This window comes from Colletotrichum navitas (genome assembly GCF_030913465.1).
Source record: "Colletotrichum navitas strain CBS 125086 chromosome Unknown LY79scaffold_6, whole genome shotgun sequence".
Taxonomy (NCBI): domain Eukaryota; kingdom Fungi; phylum Ascomycota; class Sordariomycetes; order Glomerellales; family Glomerellaceae; genus Colletotrichum; species Colletotrichum navitas.
Window position 1 is genome coordinate 624,812 of NW_026850552.1, and position 24,858 is coordinate 649,669.

The 24,858-nt window shown below is 54.1% G+C and overlaps 13 protein-coding genes across 13 annotated transcripts; 8 read left to right on the forward strand and 5 right to left on the reverse strand.

Moving 5' to 3' along the window:
- Positions 1-1,065: 1,065 nt before the first annotated feature.
- On the forward strand, positions 1,066-4,590 carry LY79DRAFT_507000 (uncharacterized protein; the record flags this gene model as incomplete). Its single annotated transcript, XM_060553779.1, has 2 exons — positions 1,066-1,571; positions 1,641-4,590. The coding sequence occupies 2 exons, from the start codon at positions 1,066-1,068 to the stop codon at positions 4,588-4,590; spliced, it is 3,456 nt and encodes a 1,151-aa protein (XP_060418772.1).
- A 117-nt stretch (positions 4,591-4,707) lies between these two features.
- LY79DRAFT_326311 (uncharacterized protein) lies at positions 4,708-5,172 on the forward strand. Its single transcript, XM_060552457.1, has one exon. The coding sequence runs from the start codon at positions 4,825-4,827 to the stop codon at positions 5,077-5,079; it is 255 nt and encodes an 84-aa protein (XP_060418773.1). The 5' UTR covers positions 4,708-4,824; the 3' UTR covers positions 5,080-5,172.
- Positions 5,173-5,982: 810 nt separating this feature from the next.
- Positions 5,983-7,110, forward strand: LY79DRAFT_666347 (TPR domain-containing protein; the record flags this gene model as incomplete). The annotated part of the gene is made up of 1 exon (XM_060563209.1): positions 5,983-7,110. The coding sequence occupies one exon, from the start codon at positions 5,983-5,985 to the stop codon at positions 7,108-7,110; it is 1,128 nt and encodes a 375-aa protein (XP_060418774.1).
- Positions 7,111-7,429: 319 nt separating this feature from the next.
- LY79DRAFT_666348 (RWD domain-containing protein) lies at positions 7,430-8,197 on the reverse strand (the record flags this gene model as incomplete). The annotated part of the gene is made up of 2 exons (XM_060563210.1): positions 7,430-8,052; positions 8,131-8,197. 2 exons carry the CDS (start codon positions 8,195-8,197, stop codon positions 7,430-7,432), a joined length of 690 nt encoding a protein of 229 aa, XP_060418775.1.
- A 382-nt stretch (positions 8,198-8,579) lies between these two features.
- LY79DRAFT_587147 (CPL domain-containing protein) lies at positions 8,580-10,771 on the forward strand (the record flags this gene model as incomplete). Its single annotated transcript, XM_060560732.1, has 2 exons — positions 8,580-8,862; positions 8,937-10,771. 2 exons carry the CDS (start codon positions 8,580-8,582, stop codon positions 10,769-10,771), a joined length of 2,118 nt encoding a protein of 705 aa, XP_060418776.1.
- A 1,194-nt stretch (positions 10,772-11,965) lies between these two features.
- On the forward strand, positions 11,966-13,285 carry LY79DRAFT_666350 (uncharacterized protein; the record flags this gene model as incomplete). The annotated part of the gene is made up of 2 exons (XM_060563211.1): positions 11,966-12,698; positions 12,753-13,285. The coding sequence occupies 2 exons, from the start codon at positions 11,966-11,968 to the stop codon at positions 13,283-13,285; spliced, it is 1,266 nt and encodes a 421-aa protein (XP_060418777.1).
- Positions 13,286-13,552: 267 nt separating this feature from the next.
- LY79DRAFT_539998 (RNA polymerase Rpb4) lies at positions 13,553-14,916 on the reverse strand. The gene is made up of 3 exons (XM_060556841.1): positions 14,420-14,916; positions 14,189-14,316; positions 13,553-14,111 (listed from the first exon to the last, which is right to left on the reverse strand). The coding sequence occupies exons 1-3, from the start codon at positions 14,602-14,604 to the stop codon at positions 13,990-13,992; spliced, it is 435 nt and encodes a 144-aa protein (XP_060418778.1). The 5' UTR covers positions 14,605-14,916; the 3' UTR covers positions 13,553-13,989.
- Positions 14,917-15,029: 113 nt separating this feature from the next.
- LY79DRAFT_326555 (sybindin-like family protein) lies at positions 15,030-15,950 on the forward strand. Its single transcript, XM_060552458.1, has 3 exons — positions 15,030-15,219; positions 15,274-15,399; positions 15,477-15,950. Coding segments are annotated over exons 1-3 (492 nt in total). The 5' UTR covers positions 15,030-15,217; the 3' UTR covers positions 15,841-15,950.
- A 110-nt stretch (positions 15,951-16,060) lies between these two features.
- Positions 16,061-17,016, reverse strand: LY79DRAFT_587149 (von Willebrand factor type A domain-containing protein; the record flags this gene model as incomplete). The annotated part of the gene is made up of 2 exons (XM_060560733.1): positions 16,061-16,660; positions 16,726-17,016. 2 exons carry the CDS (start codon positions 17,014-17,016, stop codon positions 16,061-16,063), a joined length of 891 nt encoding a protein of 296 aa, XP_060418780.1.
- Positions 17,017-17,665: 649 nt separating this feature from the next.
- Positions 17,666-19,090, forward strand: LY79DRAFT_540005 (Borealin N terminal-domain-containing protein). The gene is made up of 3 exons (XM_060556842.1): positions 17,666-17,978; positions 18,031-18,289; positions 18,343-19,090. The coding sequence occupies exons 1-3, from the start codon at positions 17,792-17,794 to the stop codon at positions 18,953-18,955; spliced, it is 1,059 nt and encodes a 352-aa protein (XP_060418781.1). The 5' UTR covers positions 17,666-17,791; the 3' UTR covers positions 18,956-19,090.
- LY79DRAFT_540007 (density-regulated protein DRP1) lies at positions 19,091-20,131 on the reverse strand. Its single transcript, XM_060556843.1, has 4 exons — positions 19,883-20,131; positions 19,787-19,806; positions 19,634-19,721; positions 19,091-19,570 (listed from the first exon to the last, which is right to left on the reverse strand). The coding sequence occupies exons 1-4, from the start codon at positions 19,947-19,949 to the stop codon at positions 19,155-19,157; spliced, it is 591 nt and encodes a 196-aa protein (XP_060418782.1). The 5' UTR covers positions 19,950-20,131; the 3' UTR covers positions 19,091-19,154.
- LY79DRAFT_326586 (uncharacterized protein) lies at positions 19,775-20,556 on the reverse strand. Its single transcript, XM_060552459.1, has 2 exons — positions 19,883-20,556; positions 19,775-19,806 (listed from the first exon to the last, which is right to left on the reverse strand). The coding sequence occupies exon 1, from the start codon at positions 20,491-20,493 to the stop codon at positions 19,936-19,938; it is 558 nt and encodes a 185-aa protein (XP_060418783.1). The 5' UTR covers positions 20,494-20,556; the 3' UTR covers positions 19,775-19,806; positions 19,883-19,935.
- Positions 20,557-21,503: 947 nt separating this feature from the next.
- On the forward strand, positions 21,504-24,434 carry LY79DRAFT_576355 (methyltransferase domain-containing protein; the record flags this gene model as incomplete). The annotated part of the gene is made up of 1 exon (XM_060559787.1): positions 21,504-24,434. The coding sequence occupies one exon, from the start codon at positions 21,504-21,506 to the stop codon at positions 24,432-24,434; it is 2,931 nt and encodes a 976-aa protein (XP_060418784.1).
- Positions 24,435-24,858: the final 424 nt, after the last annotated feature.

A 24,858-nucleotide genomic window follows, 5' to 3' on the forward strand; every position in this document is an offset into this window, starting at 1 on the left:
CAATTCCTGCGCTAGTCTATTTCGGAACATGTAGTGAGTGATGCGGAGAGGTTTCTGGTGCACCTCCAGAGCTTCCCAAGTTTCCCGGAAACAGGCCCCGAGAGCTAGACCCTGCTGTTACGGGTAGGTACCTATGTAGGTACTATGCTGTGCTGTGCTATGCTTACCTACCTATGCTGAGTTGGGCGACCGGGTCCGCATGGACAGGGCCCTGCAAGGCAAGTAGATACCTACCTACATGTAGGTGTGTGCATCCCCTCGCAAAAACGGCACGGAACTCAGAGGTACCGGTACTTTTGCTCCAAGTCTACACGTACTTTTCCGCATCGTTGTTCCCTGACCCTGTCCTGCCCTCTTTCGCGCGACAACATACCATATACCGTCTTTCATGCCTGCCTCCCTGCTGCACCACCGCCTGCACCGCCAAACACCACCACCATCAGAACCACACGCATACGCCGCTCGCTCAGTCAGACACACACACACACACACACACACACAATATTTCTCCCTTTCCCCTCCTCAAGTTTCTTCCCTCTTTCATAGTAGACGTTATCCCACTGCCCATCAATCCCGCCGGCAGTCACCGGCCAGATATACGCAGGAAGAAAAGCCAAACAGTACATCATCGCGTCACGACACAATCCTTGCCGAGACGAATCGAAGGAAGGCAGACAGGCAACAGCATCAGAAACCAGGTGCCTGCTGCAGTTTCCCCAAGATGCCGGCATTCTAGCACAAGACACCCGTGCTTGTCTTCTTTTCCTCTGTGCATCGCTCACCTACCACCACCCACCGCGCCGCGAGCCTTTCATCGACAGCGCTTCTCGACTACGCTACAACGATACGTCGGTTCGAAACATGCGAATGCCTCCTTCCGATCCTTCACAAGACCTACCCCCTCCCGAAACTCTCGCAAGACATGCAGTCGCCGCTTACCTTGAACATGGAAAACGCGCCCTTTCGCTGCCATCCCAATTCATGAAGTCTTCGTCCCCGATGGAGAGGCCCGCCACTCGCTCGCTCCATCAAGGACACCGATCTCTTTCAACGCAACCGCTCACCATGGATTGTGGCCGCTCCTCTCGAATGCGGCCACTGCCATCTTTTAAACACCCGTCACCCTCCAGCTCGTTCACCACACTTCTCGTTCTTCTCGCTTGCCTGCTGATACAGCCTGTGTCCGCCGTTTTGATCCCTTTCGACAACTGCCTCCCCGACAGCTACAGGAACTACGAACCGTTGCCTTTGCAATGGAGCCCTGTTTATATTGACGCTCGATTCGACACCGAAAACCCGAATCACTCACTTCAAATTATTGTATGGGGCAACGTGTCGGGCTCGTACTATAACGTCAGTCTACCGCCTGCTGGCGACCCGCGCTGGAACGATCCTAGTCAGCATGATGGCAAGATTCTCCGTTCCACCAAAGAGGGCAACAAAGTCACTACCCTCGCGAGCAAAGTCAACTTCTTGACATACGAGCCTTTCAGCAATATCTCCAGCTTCTGCAACTACAGCCTCGTCAACGGCTCCTGCCCCCTCAGCCCGGTCTTCAACTCTACGCCCATGTAAGACTGACTTTTTTCTTTCTCTTTCTTCTTCTTCGTGTAACCTGAGTCCGGCTAACCTTACTGCAGCACGAACCCGTATGGCAACTTACCTTCAGTGAATATTACAACCGATATGGGTTCGTCATATGCCTTCGCCTCGCTTGCCGCGACTCTTCAGGTCATCTATGGAGACGACTTGGCAAAGCATATCGGCTGTGCTTCTGCTACCATAACCCCTGATTTGGGTGGTACTCGCGATCTTTTACGTTACTTGCCGCTCGTCGTGCTCCTTTTTGTTGGGTTCGCGACCATGTTCGCCTCCGTGTTCAGCCCGTGGGGGTCGACGGACATCTTTCAGTGGACAACCAACTATGGCCGGGATGCCGATTTGCTGCGCTTGGTGACGCCAGGATTCGGGGATTGCCTTCAGTACATACAGTTTGTGGCCCTTACTGGTGGGCTTACTCTCAACTACCCGGGATTTTATCAGCCTGTTGTCAGCCAGGTGAGCTGGTCCGCATTGATGTTTAACGAGAGCTTCGTGAGCAGGTCTCCGGGCTGGCAGCCCATCCAAGATGGTATCTATATAACCAACGGCTCCTATGGATTACACCGCTACGCGCAAATGGTGGGCATGACCGATGTCGAGGATATCTGGGCCGGGACCATGATTTGGGTTTGCGCCATCGTTGTCGCGCTGCTTGTCCTCACTCAGATCGGATTCTTCTGTCGCTGGGTCCTGCGATTTATTAGCGATACCCCCGAGGAGGACCTTCGAGCCAAGAACATCCCCTTCTCCGTGGGCAATGTTGTGCGGATAGTATTTAACTACCTGCTGCTGCCTATCGTTGCACTATCGACGTTTCAACTGGTCGTTGCCAGTCAGTCTCGAGACTTTGCGGTGGCATTGGCTGTCATTACCCTTCTCATCTTGGTATGCTTTGCTGCATGGCTCTTATACTTGATTTTTAGGACGAGACCGAGAGCCGTTCTCTTCGATGATCTGCCGACTGTGTTGCTCTACGGAGCTCTTTACAATACCTACTCAGATGAGGAAGCAGCCTTTGCACTCGTCCCAGTTACGCTCACATTCATCCGCGGCATTGCGATTGGCGCGGTGCAGCCTGTTGGGATTGCACAAATTGTCCTGCTCGCCATTTGCGAGGTCATTCACGTGTTGACCCTCCATGCGTTCCGGCCTTTTCAGTCTCCGACCTCCATGAACGCTTACCACACTCTTTTCTCGGTTTTGCGGTTCACCACCGTCATGCTCATGGTCGCTTTCGTGCCACAGATGGGCGTGACCGAAGGCCCCAAAGGGTGGATCGGCTATACAATTTTGTTAATACACGCCTGCGTTTTGGTTCTCGGATTCCTTCTGAATGCGCTGATTACGATTATTGAAGTCACTGCACGACTCCTTGGCGCCGGAGGCGACGATGCCCGCGGTCTCACTCGTGGTGGTTTGTCAAAGATCTTTGGCATGCGCCAGCTGCAGCGCCGTACTTCCCGGAGAGGCCATGGGGCCCTGTCCCGGACCAGCCACCTGTCTACCACGGGGATGCTCGATGCCGAAGAAACGTCAAAGACCGGCTATGTGATGCGCGGTGGCAGGTTAAGGAGCGAGTCGGCAGGTAGTGGGTTTCTCCTCCGGAGTCAACAGCGCAGCTCCTCCGCCCTCGACAGCATCGACCCATATACCGGACAGGTTCGTAACTTCGACAGTGGCAGCAACTTTACCCCGACGACTCCCGGTGAAGTTAGCACGTTCTCCTTCCTGCCATCCCCTGCTGCCGCCACTCGGCCTCCTGCGGCTGTGACTGTTGAATCTGCAGATCCATATTACCGGCCTCCAAGACGCCGTGGTGACACCCTTAACGGCTCGTCCACGTCTTTGCAGCATCGAGCCTCCGTCGCCGATTCCCGTCGTTACAGCCAGCCCGGTGCACATCTTGGCGATGCTGCGGCGGACTTGGAGGCACAGTTATCAAGGGGCCCAACACCAGCTCCTCAGGCCATAAACCTCGCACCCAGAGCAGACTACTCGACCAGAGAGGTTGACTTTTACTATGGAGTTCGAGGCCCCGCTCTCAATTCGGAGGGGGTTGGCCGTAAGCTCAGGACAGGCCCCGCTGACCCGACAAAACCCATGGCCACAGCTGCAGGGTGGTTCCGTACCATGTTCGGTGGTAAGAGTAAGGAGAAGGGAAAGGGATTCGAGGTGGTGCGAAGCTCGCGGATGCCGCCAGCCATGCGTGCCGCAGCCGATGCGGAGTACGATGCCGAGCTTCCACCGGAAGGCATCCCGGTAGCTATGGGTGTCTTGAGGAACGGGCCAATTGATTCCGACGATGACAAACCGAACAACAAGGCGGCACGGAAACAACCAGGTAATGGGGAGAACTCGGAAAATCTGCTCGGCGACGGTGTCTCGGTCGTATCTTCCGAATCGGAGATTGAAGAGATTGGCATACCGAAAGTTTCTGATGCACCGCCAACCCTGCCGGGGATAGCAAGCTCGGGCAGCTTCAAGTTATCAAGTCGAGGCCCGTCAAAAGCAAGTCGATCTGCTTCACAGAAACACAGGCGTCAGTCCACGAAACCTGACATTCCAGAAATTCCGCGGAAGAGCTCTAAGAGGGACTCTGTGACAGCACGTGGGCACTCACCAGCCCCTTCGTTGAATCTGATCCCACCGATTTCACCCACGGGTCCTCTGAGCGGCGAGCCATCCAGAGACATTCCTGCTCCGGATGGTCTTGCGTCGTCGCCAAACACTGAACGACTCCCCTTCCAGCGGTCAGACTCGCATCAGAAACGCTTGTCTTCCAGTGGATCCTCTCTAGAGGAATTCAACATTCGCAGGACGCCGAGCACCGAAAGGCCAACCAGTTATGGCGTTGTTGCTCAGCACAGCATCAGCAGAGTTGATCCTGGCTCCGATCAGCAGGTCGATCTTTTGGGGGCTTCCGCTGAGCTCGTTGATGAGCAAGGGCCTCCCAGCAGGAGTTCTTCGGCTAGAGGTCAAGCTTACTGAGAGAGGCTGGATCGCTCGCCAATACACATGCCCTTTTTCGATTCCTCATCTCAGCAAGGCAAGGGTTTTTTCCTAATTAATGTACGCGATGTATAGACTCACAAACGCGAAATACTCGAATTTCCCAGGGCTAAATAACGCATACTGGGTTGGGGATGGAGTTTTGGTTATTATACTTTATGATTGGATTTTTGTTAGCGATGGCGTCTGAAAACGGGACCAGTCTGGTATCAGATGGGCGGCCTGTTGTCACCTATACAGGAATTTTGCTGTTTGTGGACAGCTCTGGCCCTGTCGGCCAGAGCTGTAGTTAGTCACGGCACTAACTTTACGAGGCTGATCAGTCTCCAATCAATACCTTTAATGAGCGAAGCCTCTATCATTTGCGGCAGTCCAAACACGACGTATGTCCCCACATTAAAGCATCACAAGCATTTAGGTTCGAACTGCTGGCCAATGCTTCATCATCGGCGGCACCGGAATGGATGATTACAAAACACATCGTATGTTTTGCCTTTGTGTGAAGCAGAGCCATACAAGTTGACATCTCCCCAATCATGTTGCTGAAGACAGCGTTCAGTCATGTCGGATTCGCCCTCCGAGATATTAGGATACTGATGTGACATTCCGGCCATGTTTAGAAAAACAGTCCGCCCCCTCCCCCACCCCTTTCCCCTAACAACCACAGATAGTCAAGTGGTGGCAAGACGGAAAGAAGCTGACCGTACAACAAGGAAATGGTCCAAGGTGGAGTTGCGGGATCGGTGAGCACGGCTGGCGTCGTCGGTGTAGGAGTCTACAGACAAGCTGATATTGTCCCCCCCCTGTCAACCCGAGAGTACTGTGCACAATAACAGCAATAAACCTCATATCCTAAAGGCTGCAGGTTTAAATCCAGTTCAAATCCAGTTTTCTTAGATTTTTATAGTTCCAAAACGGCTCCGCCGGGGAGGGTTAGAATAGTACTAACCCACCCTGCTTCCTACGCTGCGCTCTAGGTCAGGATGGGCCAAGACTATCCCTTTTGCCTCTAAGATAGTTGTGTTATTACTAAATCCACTGTCTACTGGACTCTGCACAGACTAGTGTGCACGGTACTCTCGGGTTGACAGGGGGGGGACAATATCAGCTTGTCTGATTCCTCGAACCCCGCCATTGATATCACCTGTATCTTATCGATAAGATCACAGTAGTGCGATAAGATTTTTTTCTTTCATAACCCAGTTGGAACCCACCACCACGGGCGAGCGCAAGCACAACTCATATCTCACTCTCTTATTCTTGTCGCTCACTTCAACAGCCCTCGTTTAGCCAATAAATTTCTATGAAATCTCTTCCAGAGATCAGACGGCGCATACATAATCAAGCACATAACATAGAGTAGGAATCACAATGGCGCCAACTCGCCCCAACAAGAAGGCGAAGAAGAGAACGCAGAAGAAGCCCGCCAACCCGGCCCTGCTTCTCGTCGAGGCCGCGACAAAACTGCAAGAGGGTGACCTGGAGAACGCCGTCTCAGCTGCCAAGAAGGCACTTGACGGCACGGGCGTGGGTGGCGACCATGAGCTGGCGGCGGTGAACCTCCTGGGTCTCATCGCCATTGAGATGGGCGAGGTCGACGAGGCGCGGGCCTACTTCCTGCGGGCCGTCGAGCTCGACATTGACGGAACCCTCGACGAACGTATAGGAGGTGGACCGGAGAAGTTCCTTTGGCTCGCACAGCTCAGCGAGGAAGGCGGGCAGGACAGCGTCAACTGGTTCGACAAAGGCGCACAGTCACTCAGGGGCCAGATCCAGCTGCTCGCGGACCTGCCGAAGCGAAGCGCCGAGCAGGAGACGCAGCTGGAGGATCGTAAGAGGAAGCTTGGCGGGGCGCTGTGCGCCGTGGCCGAGGTGTACATGACGGATTTGTCGTGGGAGGCGGACGCGGAGCAGCGGTGTGAGGCGCTCATCACCGAGGCGGGTCTGGTCGCGCCAGAATCAGCGGAGACATGGCAGACAGTGGCGAACGTGAGAATATCACAGGAAAAGGTAGAAGAGGCGCGGGCGGCGCTGGCGAGAAGCCTGGAGCTGTGGGTGAACCTACCGCCGCTGGATCCGAACGTGCCGGATTTCCCGACGAGAATCAGTCTAGTGCGCTTGCTTCTCGAGGTGGAGATGGAGAAGGAGGCGATCGAGGTACTCGAGAGGCTCGTGGGCGACGACGACCAGAGCGTGGAGGCGTGGTACCTGGGCGGCTGGGCCTTGTTCATCATCGGCGAGAAGGTCAAGGGCAAGGACGAGAGCCAGCTAGACGAGGACGATGAGGACTGGAAGTCAACATGGGACACGTCGAGGCGGTGGCTGATGCGATGTCAAAAGCTTTACCGGGAGCAGGAGTACGAGGACGAGCGGCTGGGCGAGCACGCCAAGGAGCTCCTCGCCTCCATCAATAAGGAGCTCGGCGACCCACCAGCGGAGGATGAGGATGACGGCTGGGAAGATGCCGGCAGCGACGAGGATGAGGCGATGGAAGGGTGAATTGGGGGCAACTGTGTTTAGAGACAAATCGTGGCAGGATCATGACCATTGGGAGGCTCGGCTGACAGAATTAAGATCACGGAGTTTTGGGAGTCCGGAATCGGGATTGAAAAGAGAAAAAGACGTCCAAAAGTCATAAAAGTTGCTCCTTCTCCCCCCATTGTCGTCGTCACGGGTTCGTTTGTGGCAGCATATAGATGAGGTACATATACCATGAGAACCACAGTCGTTCCTTCTTTAAAATCCAAAATCAAACGCTAACGGAACGGATGCATTTCTTGCCCTCCCTTTTCCCATGAAAATACTAGAAGCCGACATCTCACGCAGCCTCGACCTTGAGTCTGTCGACGCTCTCTGCCAAGCCCGCGCCATCTTCCTCGTCTTCGTCAACAACCTTGCCAACCAGGCCGCGCTCCCACAGCTGCTTACCTGTCAGCTTGACGGGCTCCTTGATCTTGGCCTTCTTCAGCTCAGCGAGACGCTCCTCCTCTTCCCGCTGCTTCTGCTCCTCCATCTCCTTGATGAAGCCAGCACGCCACTTAAGGAACGTCTCGGGCGTGACGGGAGTGCCGTGAAACTTCTTGTTCTCCTCGCGCTCCAGTGCTGCGGCGCGCTCCTCGTGTTCCTTCTCCCGCGCCTGCTTGCGCTCCTCGATGAGCGCCTCGGCTGCCTCCTTGAGTGCCGAGACGAGCGAGAAGACCATGGCCATTCCGAGGTTCTCTTGGATCGTCTCCTCGATCCCCTCTAGCAGGCGCTCTCGGTCTTCCGACACGTTGAACCACTCGTACGGCGCGGCGTTGGGTACGGACTGTAGGTCCAGCGTGGGCGGCTCGTCGGGATAGGCTTCCGGATAGCGAACCTGTAGGAACATTGTAGGAGGGTCGTCTTCCTCTCCCGGGACATCGAGGGCAATTTGTATTCTGAACTCAGTCTCTGAGATATCTATGATGGCGCCAGTGGTTAGTGATGGTGTTGCTTGAGGTGGCATGGCGTGGTGGGGTAACGGATCTCAATACTCACCTGTGATCTCTTCCGGGAAGATGGACTCGAGCACCTCGCGCTCCTCGACCTGTTCTTCGCGCCCCATATCTCCAAATTTTTCAGCTCTTGATACCTGTTATCCTTTTGGTAGATCAAAAGAAAGTCGCGATGGTGCTGTTTATAGGCCCAAGGTCGTTGCTAAAGAGGCAGCTTGTGGTTGAAAGATGCCATCGATGGCATAGGTACGTACTTGCGCCGTGGTGGGGTCATGCGCTCAATACAGCCTAGCTCACTGCTGACCGCCCGGCAATTGAAATAAAAATTTCTGAATTTCCCAGGCAATTCTGCTACCGCTGTAAGTTCCCACCCACCGTCGGCCGCCCTCTCTTTGTACCCTCTGAGAGAAGTTTACGCATTGCGATTCTGCGGCTGTCCACAACCGCAACTTGCCCCCTCTCCAAACAGCCACGCATACGCTTCTCTGCACCATGGCATTCTCCAACGGTGTCAAGAGAAAGAGTGCTCCCGCCGGCAAGGGTGCTTCTGATGGAAAGTTCTCCAAGAAGGCCAAGATTAACTCACAGAAGAAGGCGGAGCCTGTCAAGGCCCCCGAGAGCGACAATGAGGACGACCTCGACAAATCCCCTTCGGACTCGGATTCGGATGATGGGGGTGTTCAGCTGAACCCTCGTGACAGGGCGCAGCAGGCTCAAGCCAAAGGCAAAAAGGAAGGCATCAATGGTGCTGAGAAGAACAAGATCTTCGAGAGAGGTAAAGAAACCCCGGGGGAATGATGCGCTTGCTGCAAGCTCTCAATTGCAAACGCTTACATACAGTTGCAACAGGCCAAAACTCAAAAGAGTCTCATGCCATCCAGAAGAAGCTGGCCCTCGAGCGCAAGGCCGCGAAGCCCCTCGCCGATGAGCTGGCACGAACCAAGAAGATCTGGGAGCGATTGCGGAGGAAATCTCATGTGCCATCCGAGGAACGGAAGCAGCTGGTTGATGAGCTTTTCACCATCATCACCGGCCGGGTCAAGGATTTCGTTATGAAGCACGACGCCACGCGCGCTGTCCAGACCGCTCTCAAGTATGCCACCGCCGCGCAACGGAAACAGATCACCCGTGAACTGCAGGGAACCTACACTCAGCTAGCTGAGAGTCGATACGCCAAGTTTCTCATTGCCAAGATGGTGGTACAGGCCGACGGCGAGATCAAGGACCTCATCATCCCCGAGTTCTACGGCAAGGTGCGCAAGCTGATTAACCACCCGGAGGCGTCATGGATTCTCGACGACATCTACCGACAGATTGCGACAAAGGAGCAAAAGGCCATTCTCCTGAGAGAATGGTATGGACCCGAGTTCGCTCTCCTTGAGCGCAGCAAGGACGAGAAGCCGACCTCGGACCTAGCCGAGATCCTTGAGAAGAATCCCAACAAGAAACAGCCCATCCTGAAAAGTCTGCACGACATGATCAACTCGCTCGTTCAGAAGAAGATGACCGGTTTCACCATGCTGCACGACGCTATGCTGCAATACTTCTTAAACATCAAGCCTGGCACAGAAGATTTCAATCTCTTCATCGAGATGATCAAGGACGACGAGGAGGGCGATTTGCTGAAGAACATGGCATTTACCCGCTCAGGATCCCGGCTGGTGGCGTTGCTATTGGCCAACGGCACCTCCAAGGACCGTAGAAACCTGCTCAAGGCTTACAAGGACAACTTTGTTCTGATGTCAGGCGACCCGTTTGCCCACATCGTTATCCTCACCGCTTTCGACGTGATCGATGACACAAAGATGTCGTCAAAGGCTATCTTCCCTGAGCTGATTGGCGATGACAAGGAGAAGGCGACAGAAAACATTGTTGTCTCTACAACAAATCCCTATGCGAGGGCTACCCTTCTCTATCTTTTGGAAGGCCAGTCTAGAGCCCTCTTCCCTGCGAACATGAGTGAGGACTTGGCCATCCTCAAAGAGGTCCACGAGATCCGTCAAACAACCAGTAAGAAAGACGCCGAGGTGCGGAGAAAAGAGTTGGTTGCTGTTATATCACCGGCGCTTTTGGAGGCTGTTGCTTCTGCTGCGCCGACTTTGGTGGCAGACCCCTTTGGCTGCCAGCTGGTTGCGGACGTTCTCCTCTGTGCTGTGGGTGATAAGACAGCTGCTCTTGAGGCCGTAGCTGCGGTTGCTGAGGGTGATCCAAGCGCGGAGCCCATGGAGGTGGAGGGCGTCACGACCCCTATCCACGTCTCGCGGACACCATTTGGAGGTCGGTTAATCAAAACGCTCATCGCCGGTGGCAAGTTCAATAAGGAGACCGGCAAGGTTGAGCCCATTGAGCCACCACTAAAGTTCGCCGACGTCCTGTACCCGGTCATCAAGGATTATATTCTGGACTGGGCAACGGGACCGAGCTCGTTCGTTGTGCTCAACATGCTGGAAGCTGAAGACTTTAGCCACGCACCTGAATTGAAGAAGATGCTCAAGAAGCACAAGAAGGCTCTTGAGAAAGCAGCCACAGAGGAGACGGCCGAGCAGAAGGAGGCCAAGGAAGCTAAGGCCCAGAAGGAAAGCGAAAAGAGCGACAAGGGCGCGAAGAGGAGCAAGAAGGGTACTGCCAAATCGGACAAGCCCGTGGGCAACCTTGGTAGCAAGCTTCTGCTGGAGAAGCTGTAGGGCCGTTTCTGTACAAAAATGAACTCGGATTGGTGAGCAAAAAGTTCTTCGTAATGTTTTCAAATACCCACACACGCGTGGCAGTATGTGTGCCGACAATGGCGTGCAACACGGTTGGTCTTGGGGGGTAGGCATCGAATAAATTAAGTTTGGTGATTTAAACGTATAGCATCGAGACAAGATCGCAGGTGAAGCGCTACCATGGTGGAATCTTACATTTCGCAACCGTTTTTGGATGTAGCCGAGCGGTGGGGCTTAGCCATCGGGTCGATAGCCATTGTCTCGGCCCGTGACATGGTGGCAAATACAACGGGTCTGCTGCATTTGGTCTCGTCCTACCGTGTCCGTTTCCGTCATTGTAGCTCGGCTCTTGCGTTATCGAATCGTGAGGGGTGGTGACACAGCTTTTGCTACTTGTCCATGGACAGCATTCATCCGAGAGCAAACACCGTAGGGCGGTCCTCCCCCGGATACGGCCAAACGGACAAGCATCAAAGATAGAAGACTGGCCACCCTTCTCTATAGTATAGGTTAGCGTCCAGTGTGTTGTCTCGTCTGGTATGGAGGTCGGCTCTAGACTGATCTACGAGTGCTCACTGGTGACTGTAGTACTGCCTTGGGGTGATCATCAGCCCAAATTCGAGAGTTCTCAGTAACTGCCCGTAGGAGGAGAGAGAAGAGAAGAGAAGAAAGAGTTGATCGAGCTAGAGGCCGAAGGTCTACCCAGGCGAGAAGACTAGAATTGGGAGAAGATGAAGACACTGCATGCATGTAGGGGAGGCAGGCAACGCCCATCGCCCCTTCCCTTCCTTCACTCCTTCCTTCCGTCCATTTCTTTCCAAGCTACCAGCTACCAATTTACTACCCACTTACTTAGATACTTTGAAAGCCTTTTCTCTTTCCCTTGGCCTTTTCTTTGGAATACAATTTTTTCGGCTTGTCGAAGAGGTGCCTTGCAGACGCCGCGGTTCTTCTGAATCACCTTGGGAAATTCATTTTCCTTCAACTCTGCCTATTTGACCCCCATCATCGCTCTTTGGTTTACCTCACTTCAACCTCGCTTGTATCCATTGCCATACGGTTCTGACAGTGACGCGCAAATCGTCAAGCTATTGACGACGTCGATCTTCTTACGTCGCCTCTTGCCGCACACCTATAACGATTATACGCCAAGAACAACCTTCTGCCGCCGTCATGCGTATCTCAATTATCGCAAGAGGCAAGGACACCTGCGACGCCGGCTTCACCTACTTCGAATGCGAAGAGGGCTATCGCGGTTGCTGCCACTTCAACCCTTGCCCTGGCAACACCTGCCCGCGTGACTCTCCCGGAGACCAGCCAGGCAAGACTATCGCATCCGTTGCTGCGCCTGTTCTCATCCCTGCCACGTCGCTGGCGAAGAAGTCTATTGTCACCAGGACCTTGACCATCACAACACACCAGTCTCAGTCGATGAACATCGTGACCACCACCGTATTCCTGGCTGATTCTACTGGCCCGGGGGGCGCCTGGTACACTGACCCAAAGGGTCGACCCGTCTCATCCATAACTTCTCTGGGACCATCTATGGACCCTACAGATACTCCGGCCTTTAACATCCCGTTCACCTCTGTCAAGCCTCAGGTGTTTATTACTTCGACATCAACCGCTTCTCCTCAGCCCGATTCTGAGAAGAACAGCCTCTCCACTGCTGTACAGGCCGTGATCGCTGTCTCCATCTTAGTCGTGCTTGTGGCAGTAATTGCCGCCTGGTTTCTCTGTACCAAGCAAAGAAGGAAGCTCCGAGGTTCGCGGGAGTCCATCAGCTCCATCAGCGGAGATGTCAACAGCACAGATGGAAGCAGGAATGGCTCGAAGGAGGACCAGAGCAAAATACCCACGACTGCCAATCCAATCCGATCCGATGATGGTTTTTCTCCCTTTGGAGGTAAGTGGCCTCCAACATTTTGTCTTTGAGTTTCATGGAGCTAACCAGTCACAGGATTCTATGAGGAGCCTCAGATTCGCTTCAACCGAACCAGCAACACAGGCTCAGACAGAATGATGAACCACCCGACCAGTCCTGATACTCGTGACTCTGCTATTCCGCAGCCGCCATTGACTGAGATCCTGAGACCCAACACGGCCAGTCCTGATCCCATTCCCTTCACTGCTAGTGCGACTCCTGACTTCGTTTGCCGCACTGCCAATGCGACGCCCGACTTCATCTGTCGTACTGCCAACGCAACGCCTGACTTCATATCTCGCCTTGGCACGGCCACCCCTGAGCTTCACGGCCCTCCCCAGCAGGCGGCCATCGCCGAGCTGGCTTCGCCAGGTCTGCCCAGGGTTATCGAGATTTGCAGTACTCGCAGCGGCGTGCAGATGTACAAGCCGTACCGCCCGGGTACCGGTTTGTACCCTGTCGCTGAGATCACCCCGAGACTCCTCACCGGAACGCTGAAGCCCACTGTGGACGAGCGCCTTGAAGGTCGATACGTGAACAGCTGGACTAAGTGGGATCCTATCGCTTGAGGGGCATCATCCGATGCTTCTCGAGGATATTCGGTCGATGCTGCGTGGAATTGAGGGAGTTGGAGGCTAGGTTAAGGGGAGGTAGTTTAGAACTTCGGCAGGCGTTGGACGATACCCAGGACTGCTTTTCGCATACATGATTTGCCTGATATTGCTGGTTCTTGTCAGGGTTATTTCAAACCGGCACGGATGGAAAAATATGAAAACAGCAACAAAGTTGGAGACAGAGCCGTCATGGTCACCCATAGCTAGACCAACTAATTGACATTTCTACTCCAATCAATAATAAAAAGTGACGTCGATGCTGTCTGTTGTTTAAGTTACGCCTATAATGGCCACTGTAGATAGGTGAGAGTGACCCAGTTTGCGAGAACGCATGTGCATGGCCTTATTGTGCCGAATTCATGGGTATTTTGGTATTCAACACATACTTAAAAAGACATTCTGATCCCCTCCCTCCTGTGTACGCCAATCATGCAGTATGCTTCTTGTGCAGAAGCGTTTTCGTGACCTTTCCATTTTTCTTCTTCTTTTTGCCCTGCCACGGATATTGAAAATTTCCCACTTCTCTCATCGGTTTGCTGTATGTGCTGGCAACACGAGACCTGTTCGCCTCCCCAGTGCCGCCGCGAGTGTTTGCTGTAGATGTGTCCCTCTCGGCTACTGCCAATTTGAGGGACTAAGGATCGAGCAGTGTGAGCGCATCATCGGCTCTGGAGCTTGCTGATCTCATCGAGGAGTATTTGCAAGTCATCGTCGCTGATCTTGTCTTGTAGGGAAGGAATGAGTGTCTTTGCTTCCTCCGCGGTTTCGCAGCAAAGGGATCCTGCATTCGGTTAGCGAATGATGCTTTTGAGCGAAGGCTGTCAGGCGGTGCCGGATTTAAGGTGGTGTTCTGCTTACCTATTTGTGCTCGCTCGAACTTGGCAAGCTGCTTGTGTGCGCTGAGCAATCGCTCGACGGCCTCGACATTCTCCTTCTGGCGGAACCGAGAGAAGGCATCAAGGTAGTTGAGAGTCTGCGTCAACATTCTGAAGGAGTGCAAAAGTTTAGCTATTTGTATCCTCGAAGGGTGCCTGCTTCAACTATGGCAACAAGTGTCGCGTGACGATAGGTGGGTGCATCACGGCTTACTCGGTTTCGTTGATGTTCTTGCGGTCCATCTTCCGCTTCGTCACAAGCGCATTGATGACCAGAGACGCCTCCGATAGGGTGAGGGTATCTACATGTTGGAATTCACCGAGATTTAGGATGGTCGAGGCTTCCTCGCTGCCCGGGGGAGGAGGCTTTGGGCGCGAAGTAGGAGCATGATGCGACATGGTGGTCTGTGTTGTTTTTTTTTGTTTTTTTTTTTGTTTTTTTTGCGATTGATCGAGGGATAGGGCCGATTTGAGGGTAGGGGGGCAAGAATCGAGGTCGGAGAGATTTACGAGCTGACTGGGCTGGAGATATTGTGCAGGTGGATGGTGGAAAGGGAAGAGGGATCTCGTGAAGCGACCGTTGTCGGCGGAAGCTACAACGGGCAACGGTAGGTGAGTTGTGGATGAGGCTGAGGATAATGTTCCAATGGAAGCCTACCTCTGTCGACGTCCTTCCAAGTCCCTTCCGCCGGGGGGGCGGAAGAGAGAATGTGTCCGTTAAGTGTGTCCCTCGGGACTAGCGCAGGCACCTGTAGGGGGGGAGGGGGGTGGCGTCGACCCAGCGATATTGGTGTGTATTTAGCGACCCATGCTCGCTGGGCGGGAAAGTATGCAACTGGAAGAGTAAGAGCGCAGCTTAACCACGTATCCTGCCCGAACCTGAGGCCAAGCGGGATATCGACATCAAGTTTATGAGTGTGGTATTCAAAGATTGATGAGAATATCCAGAAGGGATTCCCATATCTCGCGTTCAACTCGTCATCAGCCGTGAGCTGGTTTGACGTAGGAAGCCATGTATGTTGTCCCCTCTTCCTGCATAGTCAGACATCTCACTGACCTCGACAACAGGACTGTCTTTGCGCTCATTGTCATCAACAAGGCTGGAGGCTTGATCTACAATCGCACATTCCATGAGGGCGGCCTCAATCAGCTGAGCACAAATGATTACCTCGTCCTAGCAGGCACATTTCACGGGTAAGCGAGAACCTCACTCACTTCACCCAGCCCTTTTGAGTCGAGGATCGGACAGACACTCACACACCCATCACCAGTGTCCACGCCATCACCGCCCGTCTGAATCCTTTGATGAGCCGGCAAGATGCTGCGGCGGCAGCGACAGCGGCCAGCGTGACAGCGGCGGGTGGCATTCCTTCGCGACCCGAACCGCCAACGGGGCTAGAGGTCATGGAGTCGGAGAACTTCCGGATGCAGTGTTTCAACACCATGACGGGCACCAAGTTTCTGCTATTCACCGATACGACACAAACCAATATCGATGTCACCCTGCGGAGGATATACGACCTATACAGCGACTACGTCATGAAAAATCCCTTCTACCAGTTGGAGATGCCCATCCGTTGCGAAATGTTTGAGCGCAAGCTGTTATCGTACATCCGGGAGATCAACAATCGTTAGGTTTCGAGGACAATCGCTTTGAATAGCGAATGCGGGGGAAGGAATTCAGTAATCGGGTCTGGCTTCGTTTGGGTTGGGAAACAATCTTCATCGTGAAATGGCGTTTATAGGAGTACCAAGCCTTTCTATTGAGCCGCATGTGCCTTTGGGACTGTGCCAATGTTCTATTTTACATACTCGAGGTAGTGGTCAATCAGAAGGATGGGCCGTGCCCACCGCCTTACGAGGTGTCCATCGTGTCATCGTCTTTCTTGTCGTTCTTCTTGCTTGGCTCCCCGTCTTTGTTGAGGAGGGGTGCATTCTCACCCTCTTCCTTGATGTCCTCAAGCGATCCCTTCTGCCCGGCCTCGGCCTCCTCCCGCGCCTTCTTCTCCTGCCTTGCCTTCTCGTCCTCCATACTCATGCGCAGCGCAAGAGCGAGCTCTGGGTCCATGGCAGGGTCAAAGTCAAACTCGCCAAAGTTACCGCCGCTGCTCTCGCCGCCGCCGCTTCCGCCACCACCGCCACCACTTCCACCAGCAGAGTCACCGAGAAGGATCGGACTCGAGATGAGCTGGTCGCTAAGAAGCTTGCTGCTCGGGGGAATAACGACCAGGTTAGAGCCTTCGCCACCCTTGACGCTCTCATTGAACGCCTGCAGTTTCTTCTGCGTATCGTCATCGTCCAAATCGCCGAAAAGCACGAAGTCGACCGAGACATTGCCCTTCTTCATCTTCTTGGCCAGCTGGACCAATTTCTTCTCTTCCTCCTCGATGGGCGAGCAGACGAAGACGATTATCCGTTGCCGTTGGGATTTGTTCTGACGGTGCTTCAGGGCAAGCTGAAAGGGGCCAAGCACGTCAGCAGAGCTAATTAAAAAAGGGCTAAGGAAGTATCTGAACTCACTCCGGCGACTTGGATACCCGTAGCCAGGTGTGATGTTCCCTTGATCTTGGTCTTCGTGCGGTGCAGACCATCCAGGATCTTGCCCTGATCTGTCGTGAGAGTGACCAACACCTCAGGGCCTTTACCCCCCATGCTCATTAAGCCGACTGAGGACTCGGGGTTGCCGTTGGTAATGGTCTGGAAAATTACGTTGACGGCATCGGCCTGGGCGTCGTATCTCGTGGGTTGGTAGTCGCCATTGCGACTGCTTTCGCTGTTGTCGACAACGACCATGACCGCTTCGAGGACCATCTTGACGGTTTAGGCGGTGAGCCGGGCAATGAACTGGGCAAATGAACACTTCTGAGTTTGATGCAGTCCCTCTTTGGTCAACGTCGTTGTGACTGTTCGGGATATGTAGAGGAGAACGTGGTGGAACGAGAGGTTGGATGAGCGAGCTTCGGATGGGGGAGGGAAGCTTGGTGGGCGGGAGCTCCTGCGTAAGGCAGTTCAGCCTGGTGACGCTGGTTGCGTACATGTAGCAGTACCTAGACTGCTACTTTTATCTTGCAGATTCAGCACGTACCGGAACTTAAGATCGGTTTCTCGAATAAATTCCCAGATAGGCAAGCACGCCTGTGGGGATCCAACAGCGGGTTATGTATCGGGCTGCTTGTAAGTCATGAGGTGCAGCTTGATTAGTCTCATATTAATTAACCCAAGTGTAAGTTCAGCTTGATCAGTGGTATGGTTTATTATACCAATAATAAAGTGATAGTCAGGTCAACCAGTGCAACATGTCTGGTAGCAGTACACAGGGTCAGCCCATTCAGTGCCCTTGTAACGAGTTTGTAGCGGAACCCCTTGCTGCACTGGGAGTGGTCTAGGCAGGATTATGTAAGATACTTAACCGCTGTTAGGTTTGTTTACTTTCTGGAGTACTAGCCACTCACAACAGAGCCTCCACCCTATCATCCTTAGCTTTCAACAACCTTCACGCCTTCGTCGCGATTAGGCACGTTACTCCAGCGCCAACTACCATCGCACATTACCATTTGCAAATCCCAAAAACAGACACTAAGACACTATGGCTTCCTCACGAACGAAGAAGAGAGTTTCAGACGAAGTCGATGAGCCGCCCGCAATGTCAGAAAGACAGGCAGTTCCTACAAAGGCCGGCACACCTTTGCTGAGCAGCAGTCCCAGCAAGCGGCAAAGGCTTGGAATCAGCTTAGAGCAGAAACAAGCGATCATCGATAACCTGCAATTAGAGAGTGAGTGTACAAGTCGCGATGATACCAGACGTGTCGTCTAATGGTCTGGCAGTTACCGATCGTGCCAGGCGACTTCGCGCACAATACAACCAGCAGGCACAAACCCTTCGATCACGTATACAGATGCGCGTCAACCGCGTTCCCAGATCCATGCTCAAGATGACTATGGCCGACTTAGTTGCCAGGGCCGTCGAGCAACAAAAGCGGCTTGAGGCAGCTTCGCGGCCACCTCCAGTGCCTGAAAAGGACTTTGCTTTCCGGACGAGCCCTTACAAGCTAGCACCTCCAGCGCGTTCTACCAAGCGTCTGAGGTATGTTATTATCGAGAGCGATTACGTGAATGCACACTGATGGTGGACGGTAGTGATGCTATGGCAGGCGGAGACAAGGAAAATGAGCAGATTCTCAATCCCAAGAAAAAACATCGTGCTGCTCCGGCACCTCTGAGCTCCTCTCAGATACTGTCGCCAACATCATCAAACACTAGGTCGCTGGCACGTGAGCGACCGCCTTCCTCGCCATCAAAGTCCTCTCAAATCGCTAGGCCCACCTCATCCCCCACGAAGCAGCACACGAGTGCTCGATCGGCTCTCTCGAACATGGTTGAGAAAGCCAAGAAGACCGGCCGCGCAGCCCCGTCGCATCCTCTGAATGCCTCGACAACCAGCTCCAACGCATCTGCACCAGCACCTGCTACAGGTACCGCACCTCCAACAAGAACGCGACGCGCCAATACCACAACTGCAGCCAAAGCACCATCGCGACCTGGAACGCGAACAGGCAAACGAATTAGCGACTCTAGCGAAGACAGCACAGGAACCGTTGTAAAGAAGACGGCAGCGTCAGCTTCCGCGAAAAGAACTGTCATGGGCACAATCAGGAAGGGCGTTGGCGCAGCAACTAGGAAGCCAGCAGCACCCAATTCTGCACCAGCATCTGCAGCAGGAACTACGAGAGTCCTGCGGAAAAGGGGTTAGCTTCTTCTGTATGAATCGAGCGAGGGATTATTGGGTATACGGCATTGCTAGGGTGGGCGGAGGGTGCACAGTGCGCTTGAATGTGATCACCTGTGGTGTGGGATTTAAACGGCGTTTTGGGAATCATGACAGAAATGACGACAGCCAGGCATACTCATAATCAATTGATAGACTACGTCAACTCCTTTTTCCAAATGGTCTAAGCCGGCGCGCTGGCCTTCTTCTTCTTGTCTTCCACCAGCTCTATGTTGTCCTCGGGTATCTCCTTATACTTCTCCAACAAAAACTCCTCAATCTCGTCACTGACATCGCCTTGTACTACAATCTCCTCGCCACCGCTCGGGGTCTTGGTAACAGATGAGCCAGTAGCAAACTTCTTTCCAAACTCCTTGGCGACCTTCTTGTTTTCCAGCCCGAACGACTCAAGACCGGAGACGGACGTGACGAACTTTCTTTTGTTGCGCTCGATCCTCTTAATTGTGACGACACTCTTGGCCAACTTGTCGGCTTGTTTGGCTTCGGCAGCCTCGGCCTTGGCCGCCTTCTTCTGTGCGTCTTTGGCAGCTCGCTTCTGTGCGTCGACGGAGAGGGATGCAGTCGCTGCCTCCAGAGCCTCTATAGATGGCTTATAAGTATCTCGGCAACACCGAGGAAATAAACATGGTGCGGAGTCCATACCTTGCGACCATATTCTGGCATATAGGTCGGGATGGTGCTTTTCAAGCCAGTCCTGACACTTTTTGACAGTGCCGCCATATTCGCAGTACTGTATCATAAACACGACTAAGCACTAATGGTTTCCGGTGAGGTTTTTGAGTGATTATAACATACCTCTGGGGGAAGGGTGCAGACTATACATGGGGTAATAAGTCAGAATTCGCTCCTTGAATATGCTTGGGTTCATGCGCCGCAATGTCAGAAACTTACCGCCGCAGTAGATTACATGGCGGCCTTGAGGCTCACCAGAGGTTTCTGACTTGTCATTGTCGGCCATGACGATTTGGAAGGGCCGGTTTTGACAGTGGAGGGGTCGCTTGCAAAAAGATGTCAAGCGAAGGATTCAAGGAAGTAGGAGACGCGTGCCTGTCTCTTGTCTTCTCTGTTCCAAGGACGGCCGACTGCGGGGTTGATTGAGTTGATGGCGGGGCATGCATGAACTGCCACAGCAGACCACCCCCAGTTGGAGCGCTTAAGTAATCAGTTGTGGCTGGAGCTTGGTGGTTAGGCAATTCGACCGCCATCGACCCGCCCTCCCTGATCTGCTTCCCTCCAGCCTCTGTCTCCACAAACATCACCAACGCATTCACTAGACCTGCAAAGTGATTCAACCTGCACGTTGTGTACAGGCTCGGCGCGCTCAGCTCGACCACTTCAACAATATGCGCATGCTTCCAAACTGAAGGCGCTGTGATTTCCACTTGCTTTGAATTCGGGCGCCACGACCATCGGACCACTGACATCTCCATGTTGTGCGTGCTTGGCCCAAATTGAATCACGGATTGAGCAATCAAGGCCGATAGTCCATTGAAGTCTTGCATGCTGAGTCTTGATGAAGTTTATGCGACACTCAATAGTCTTCTCTCCACGAGGCCAACTCAGGGACCTGTTCAACTTGGCGACAGAGCTAGGTCAAGTGGCCAGTCGTCCAATCGATGTCGCTTTTAAGCGCCCAACTTGCGTTAGCCATCGTCATTGGCGGGTGGCTTGACAGCAATGCATTCCCAATCAGGATTTGTTCCCACCCCCTCACCTCTCGTCTTCGCGCGCGCCAGCCACTCGCCGCTCACCCAGACCATGCTCGACTTCTGTATCCCAAAATTAGATACGCTTCTGCGAATGCCCATTGGGCAGAGGTCTCGCTCATGAACCGATGGCATAACCTTTTGGGGTGGAGATGGGCCCTTCGTCTTTCCATCACGGTCTCTCACGCGCCGGCAGCACATCCCCATTCGGGCCAATGCAGTCTTTGCAGCAGGCGCGCTGCATGATGGGTGCTGCCGAGTGAATGCATCTGGTGTGCGATGCTATACTGTCTTCTCTCTCTCGGGTGCGCTCAGTTCACCGTCCCATCGTGCGTGGTGCGGACAGCGTAGTTTGCAACCCACTCATGCGGCCACCACCAGGTTAGCCGCCTTCCGTCGTGGAAGAGCAGGGTCTCGCGAGATTATATCACTCGCTCCTGGCCAACCGCCAGGCCTTCTTTCCTCTCTTCTTCTTCTTCCCCATCTCTTTCGCTGTGTCCTTGTTATTGCAAACCCTCCTCTTGAAGGCTTCGTTGATCGAAGCAGCCTGTCGTTTACACGAATTTTCTTTCTGCCCTTCATATCCAGACTCAGACGCTGGTCGTCCCTGGAGAGACGTTTATCTAGACGCAACGTCGTATTTTGCCTATACTTATACTGTTACAGCACATTCAACCGCAAGTCTATATCAGGATATCTGACTTGCATAGGGGAATATGGCTGAAATTACTCACTTACCCTCGTCAACATACAGACCTCCCTCCCCTTCGCAGGCTAGAAGGCTGGGGAGGTCACTTAATACTATAATGGAGGAGGAGAGCGAGGATACACAATACGCCATCGACAACAGGCAGCTCCGGAGCCAAACGTCGAACCTCAAAATTGAAGCCTGGTTATCACCGCTGAGCGACCACTTTCCCACACCAAGAGGCTTCCACTTCCTCTCTGCCCCGATCTTGCCGTCCTCACCATCGACCATCTCGGCCGACGAGAGTAGCTCACCTTCTACATCCTCAAACCCATGGAACAACAACAGGTCAAGCGTAATGACCGACGTCACCGAGTTCGATGACCTATACGATGTCACGGATGAGGATGAGCCCCCCGAGTTGCGTCGAGTACCGTCGCGCAAAGCATCAGTGAGGAGACGCAAATCTGGTCGTAATGGGGTGTCAAAGAAGACTGCGGCTGGCGTTCGCAGAGCTTTGCCCCCTCTAGTCATCCCCGGCGGTCGAAACACATCAACAGAAGACTGGTCTGCTGCCAGCCTCAAAAAGACTCTCGCATCGCCAGTGCCTCCTACACCACCAACCCGTGTCGAGATGTCTCCCCAAGTCTTCTCCTTCATGCAGGCGAAGCAGGCTCAGGAGGTGCCCACAATTTCGGCCCCGCCGTCCCTCGATGGGAGCTTGAGTTCAGAGCAGTTGGCTCAAATGTCCGCGCCTCCTACCCCTATCATCGGTAGCGACAACGGCAAGGAGGCAGACTGGTCCGGCGTGCGACTTCAACCAGGCGCTTTGGCGACTCTGCAAGCTCTATCTGGCGATAACGATAGCCTACACGAACATGATCATGAACACTCCAATCAGGTTCTTGAGATTCCTCAAGAACCTGTGCCTGAAATGCGTCAACAACCTCTGCGTCTCCTCACAAATCTCTTTCCCCAGCCGGTTCGTGTTGCCGAGCTCACCCCCAGCTCTCACCGTCGGTCTCTTGCCGATCTCACCAAGCTTGATATTCCTTCACCTGGCGGCTTCTTTTCTGGCCTCTCGCCCAGGACAAGGACAACATGGCACATGCCGACGAGATCCCCCGAAGACATGGTGCCCCCAACGTCAACCACCGCAGAACAGTTCTACCGCTGCCCCTGGAACGTGGACGTCTCGGTACCTCCAGTCCCGGCTGCACCCGCTAAGCTCATTCTCAACGATGCTGCCGAGCAGTACTACCGCAGCTCAGTATCGTCTACTTCTGCAATCGTAGAGCAGGTTGTTGAGGTTGATGACAAGGAGATGGACGAGGATGACATGCCAACTGCCAGGCCGATTGTTCCAGCAAATGGCTCAAGCTCTTCCGTGACGCTGGCTGAGCCAACCTCCCCCGAGGTTGAAGATGCTCCAACTGAGATCGTCACGGTTTACGACCCCGAGTATGCGCGCAAGCAACAGGAGGTCGCCCTCTCCAATCTCGACCGCACAGAGCTTTGGCTCATGGCCCAGCGCGCCTACTTAAAACCTGTCGAGGCCAACCAAATAGAGGAGCATGACCACAACCTTGGCACAATCCTGGAAGCCGCTGACGAGGAAGTCGAGAGCTTCCCGGAGCAGGAAGTCCCGTCAGCACCGAGGAAGAAGACGGTCCGCTTTTCCGAAATCATCACCAAGACCGACATCCCCCGTCGCCTGCCTTCCAAGCTTTCTAGACAGGAGTCCGCCTACTACCGCGCCTTCCAAGACTACGTCATCCGCTCCAGTAAGCAGGACGTCTTCGTACACCAGCTCCCCCGATTCGAGGCCCTCCAGGCCCAGCGTGTCTGCCTGCGTGAGTTCCACCGCAACCAGCTTCTCGGCAAGTACCAGCTCAGCGTCGTGCCGCAATCCGCCAAGAAGCGCCTCAGCGCCAACGTCGCTCGCGGTGACGACATCCTTGTCGATGACCCGGAGAAGCTGCGCCGCGAGAAGGAGTGTGAGGCCATGTCCCAGATGGCCATGCCGACCTGGCATGTCGCCGCTATTAAGATGCTCAACGGCGGCAAGCTCATCTCGGCGCCCGTCGCCAAACGCCTTAGTCGCCTGTCCCGCATGGCCCCCGGCCGCGACGGCGTCGCCCGCGACAGGGCGCGCATCCTCGACATTGGCGGCCAGTCGGCGTGCGACTGGGCTTGGCACTGCGCTCTGCAGTATCCCAACACCAAGATCTACACCGTCACCACAAAGGCCATCCGCCAACTGTCCAACTCCAATGTCCGTGGCCCGCCCAACCACCGCCAGGTTGCCGTTGAGCGCCTTACTCGCCTGCCCTTCAAGGACGACCAGTTCGACCTCATCTCGGCGCGCGAGCTGCACAGTATCCTCAAGTTCATCGGTGAGAACGGCGAAGACGAGTGGGAAACGTGCCTGAGGGAGTGCCTGCGCGTACTCAAGCCGGGCGGCTACCTTGAGTTCTCCCTCCTTGACTCGGACATCATGAACGCGGGCCCTCTCGGCCTTGCAAAGAGCGTCGAGTTCGGTTTCGACCTCAAGACCCTAGGTTATGATCCCAACCCAACAAAGATGTTTCTGGGCCGCCTCTCGCGCGCAGGCTTCGACGAGGTTCGGCGCGCGTGGGTGTGCCTGCCCATGGGCGCGCGCCCGCCCTCCCAGCAACAAGAGAAGCCTCTTCCTTCACTTCCCGCCGTCCGGCCCAATCCGACGGGTGAGGAAGTCAGAACGGTAACGATGGAGGCCATGGTCACCGGTAGCACAGACGGCGTGGCCAACGTCACAGGCATCGTTGGTGGCTGGAGCTGGGAGCGCTGGCTGCTGAGATGCGAGATGGAGAAGGTCAGCGGCGAGTTACGACTCGCAGACACAGTGACGGCAGGTCCCGCAATGAGGGAGGCCGGTAAGAGCATCGAGGGTGTCGCAGCCATCGTGGAGGAGGGACGAGGCTGCGGCGCCGGGTGGAGGATGTTGAGCGGGTACGCAAGAAAGCCAAAGACCGGCACAGGGCTCATCTCTGTCGGTTTCGAGGTTTAAAGGAGTTCCCACGAAGAACAGATAATTTCCTTATATTCTTCCTTTTCGTTTCTCTATATCTTCCCTCCTCCCCTCAGTTTCACTCTGTCCCAATTTCTTTTGTACGAGCAATCGATGATGAACATAAGATGGGATGAGCAAAGTATCTACGGGTAACGGACGCACATGTAAATATGGATGATGAAGTATCGAGGGGTGTAATTCAGGTGTCTAGTATTGCGTGGCTGGTGTTTTACAGGTGCTAGAGGTTTATCGATGGAAGCTATCGAGAGTTGCTTCCAATTACTATATATCCAACACCCGTCAAGTGCTTTCTGTCCCTGTCTGCAAATCAAGAGTGATTTAAATTGGAAGAAGGCAGAGATCGAAAAGAAGGGTAATTATAACGCCACTTCGAACTTCCAACGCCCAGAGACGTACCTAC

Excerpts from the sequence above, each read along its gene's own strand:
- LY79DRAFT_326311 (XM_060552457.1), top strand. The coding sequence starts at position 4,825 with ATGGGCGGCCTGTTGTCACCTATACAGGAATTTTGCTGTTTGTGGACA.
- LY79DRAFT_539998 (XM_060556841.1), bottom strand. The coding sequence starts at position 14,604 with ATGTCGCATCATGCTCCTACTTCGCGCCCAAAGCCTCCTCCCCCGGGC. Across the intron at positions 14,317-14,419 it reads AAGAACATCAACGAAACCGA|AATGTTGACGCAGACTCTCA; the intron begins GTAAGCCGTGAT and ends GCACTCCTTCAG. Across the intron at positions 14,112-14,188 it reads GTTCGAGCGAGCACAAATAG|GATCCCTTTGCTGCGAAACC; the intron begins GTAAGCAGAACA and ends AACCGAATGCAG.
- LY79DRAFT_326555 (XM_060552458.1), top strand. Across the intron at positions 15,400-15,476 it reads CTAGCAGGCACATTTCACGG|TGTCCACGCCATCACCGCCC; the intron begins GTAAGCGAGAAC and ends ACCCATCACCAG.
- LY79DRAFT_540005 (XM_060556842.1), top strand. The coding sequence starts at position 17,792 with ATGGCTTCCTCACGAACGAAGAAGAGAGTTTCAGACGAAGTCGATGAG. Across the intron at positions 17,979-18,030 it reads CGATAACCTGCAATTAGAGA|TTACCGATCGTGCCAGGCGA; the intron begins GTGAGTGTACAA and ends ATGGTCTGGCAG. Across the intron at positions 18,290-18,342 it reads CGTTCTACCAAGCGTCTGAG|TGATGCTATGGCAGGCGGAG; the intron begins GTATGTTATTAT and ends GGTGGACGGTAG.
- LY79DRAFT_540007 (XM_060556843.1), bottom strand. The coding sequence starts at position 19,949 with ATGGCCGACAATGACAAGTCAGAAACCTCTGGTGAGCCTCAAGGCCGC. Across the intron at positions 19,807-19,882 it reads CCATGTAATCTACTGCGGCG|TCTGCACCCTTCCCCCAGAG; the intron begins GTAAGTTTCTGA and ends CCCCATGTATAG. Across the intron at positions 19,571-19,633 it reads TGCCAGAATATGGTCGCAAG|AGGCTCTGGAGGCAGCGACT; the intron begins GTATGGACTCCG and ends AGCCATCTATAG.
- LY79DRAFT_326586 (XM_060552459.1), bottom strand. The coding sequence starts at position 20,493 with ATGCAAGACTTCAATGGACTATCGGCCTTGATTGCTCAATCCGTGATT.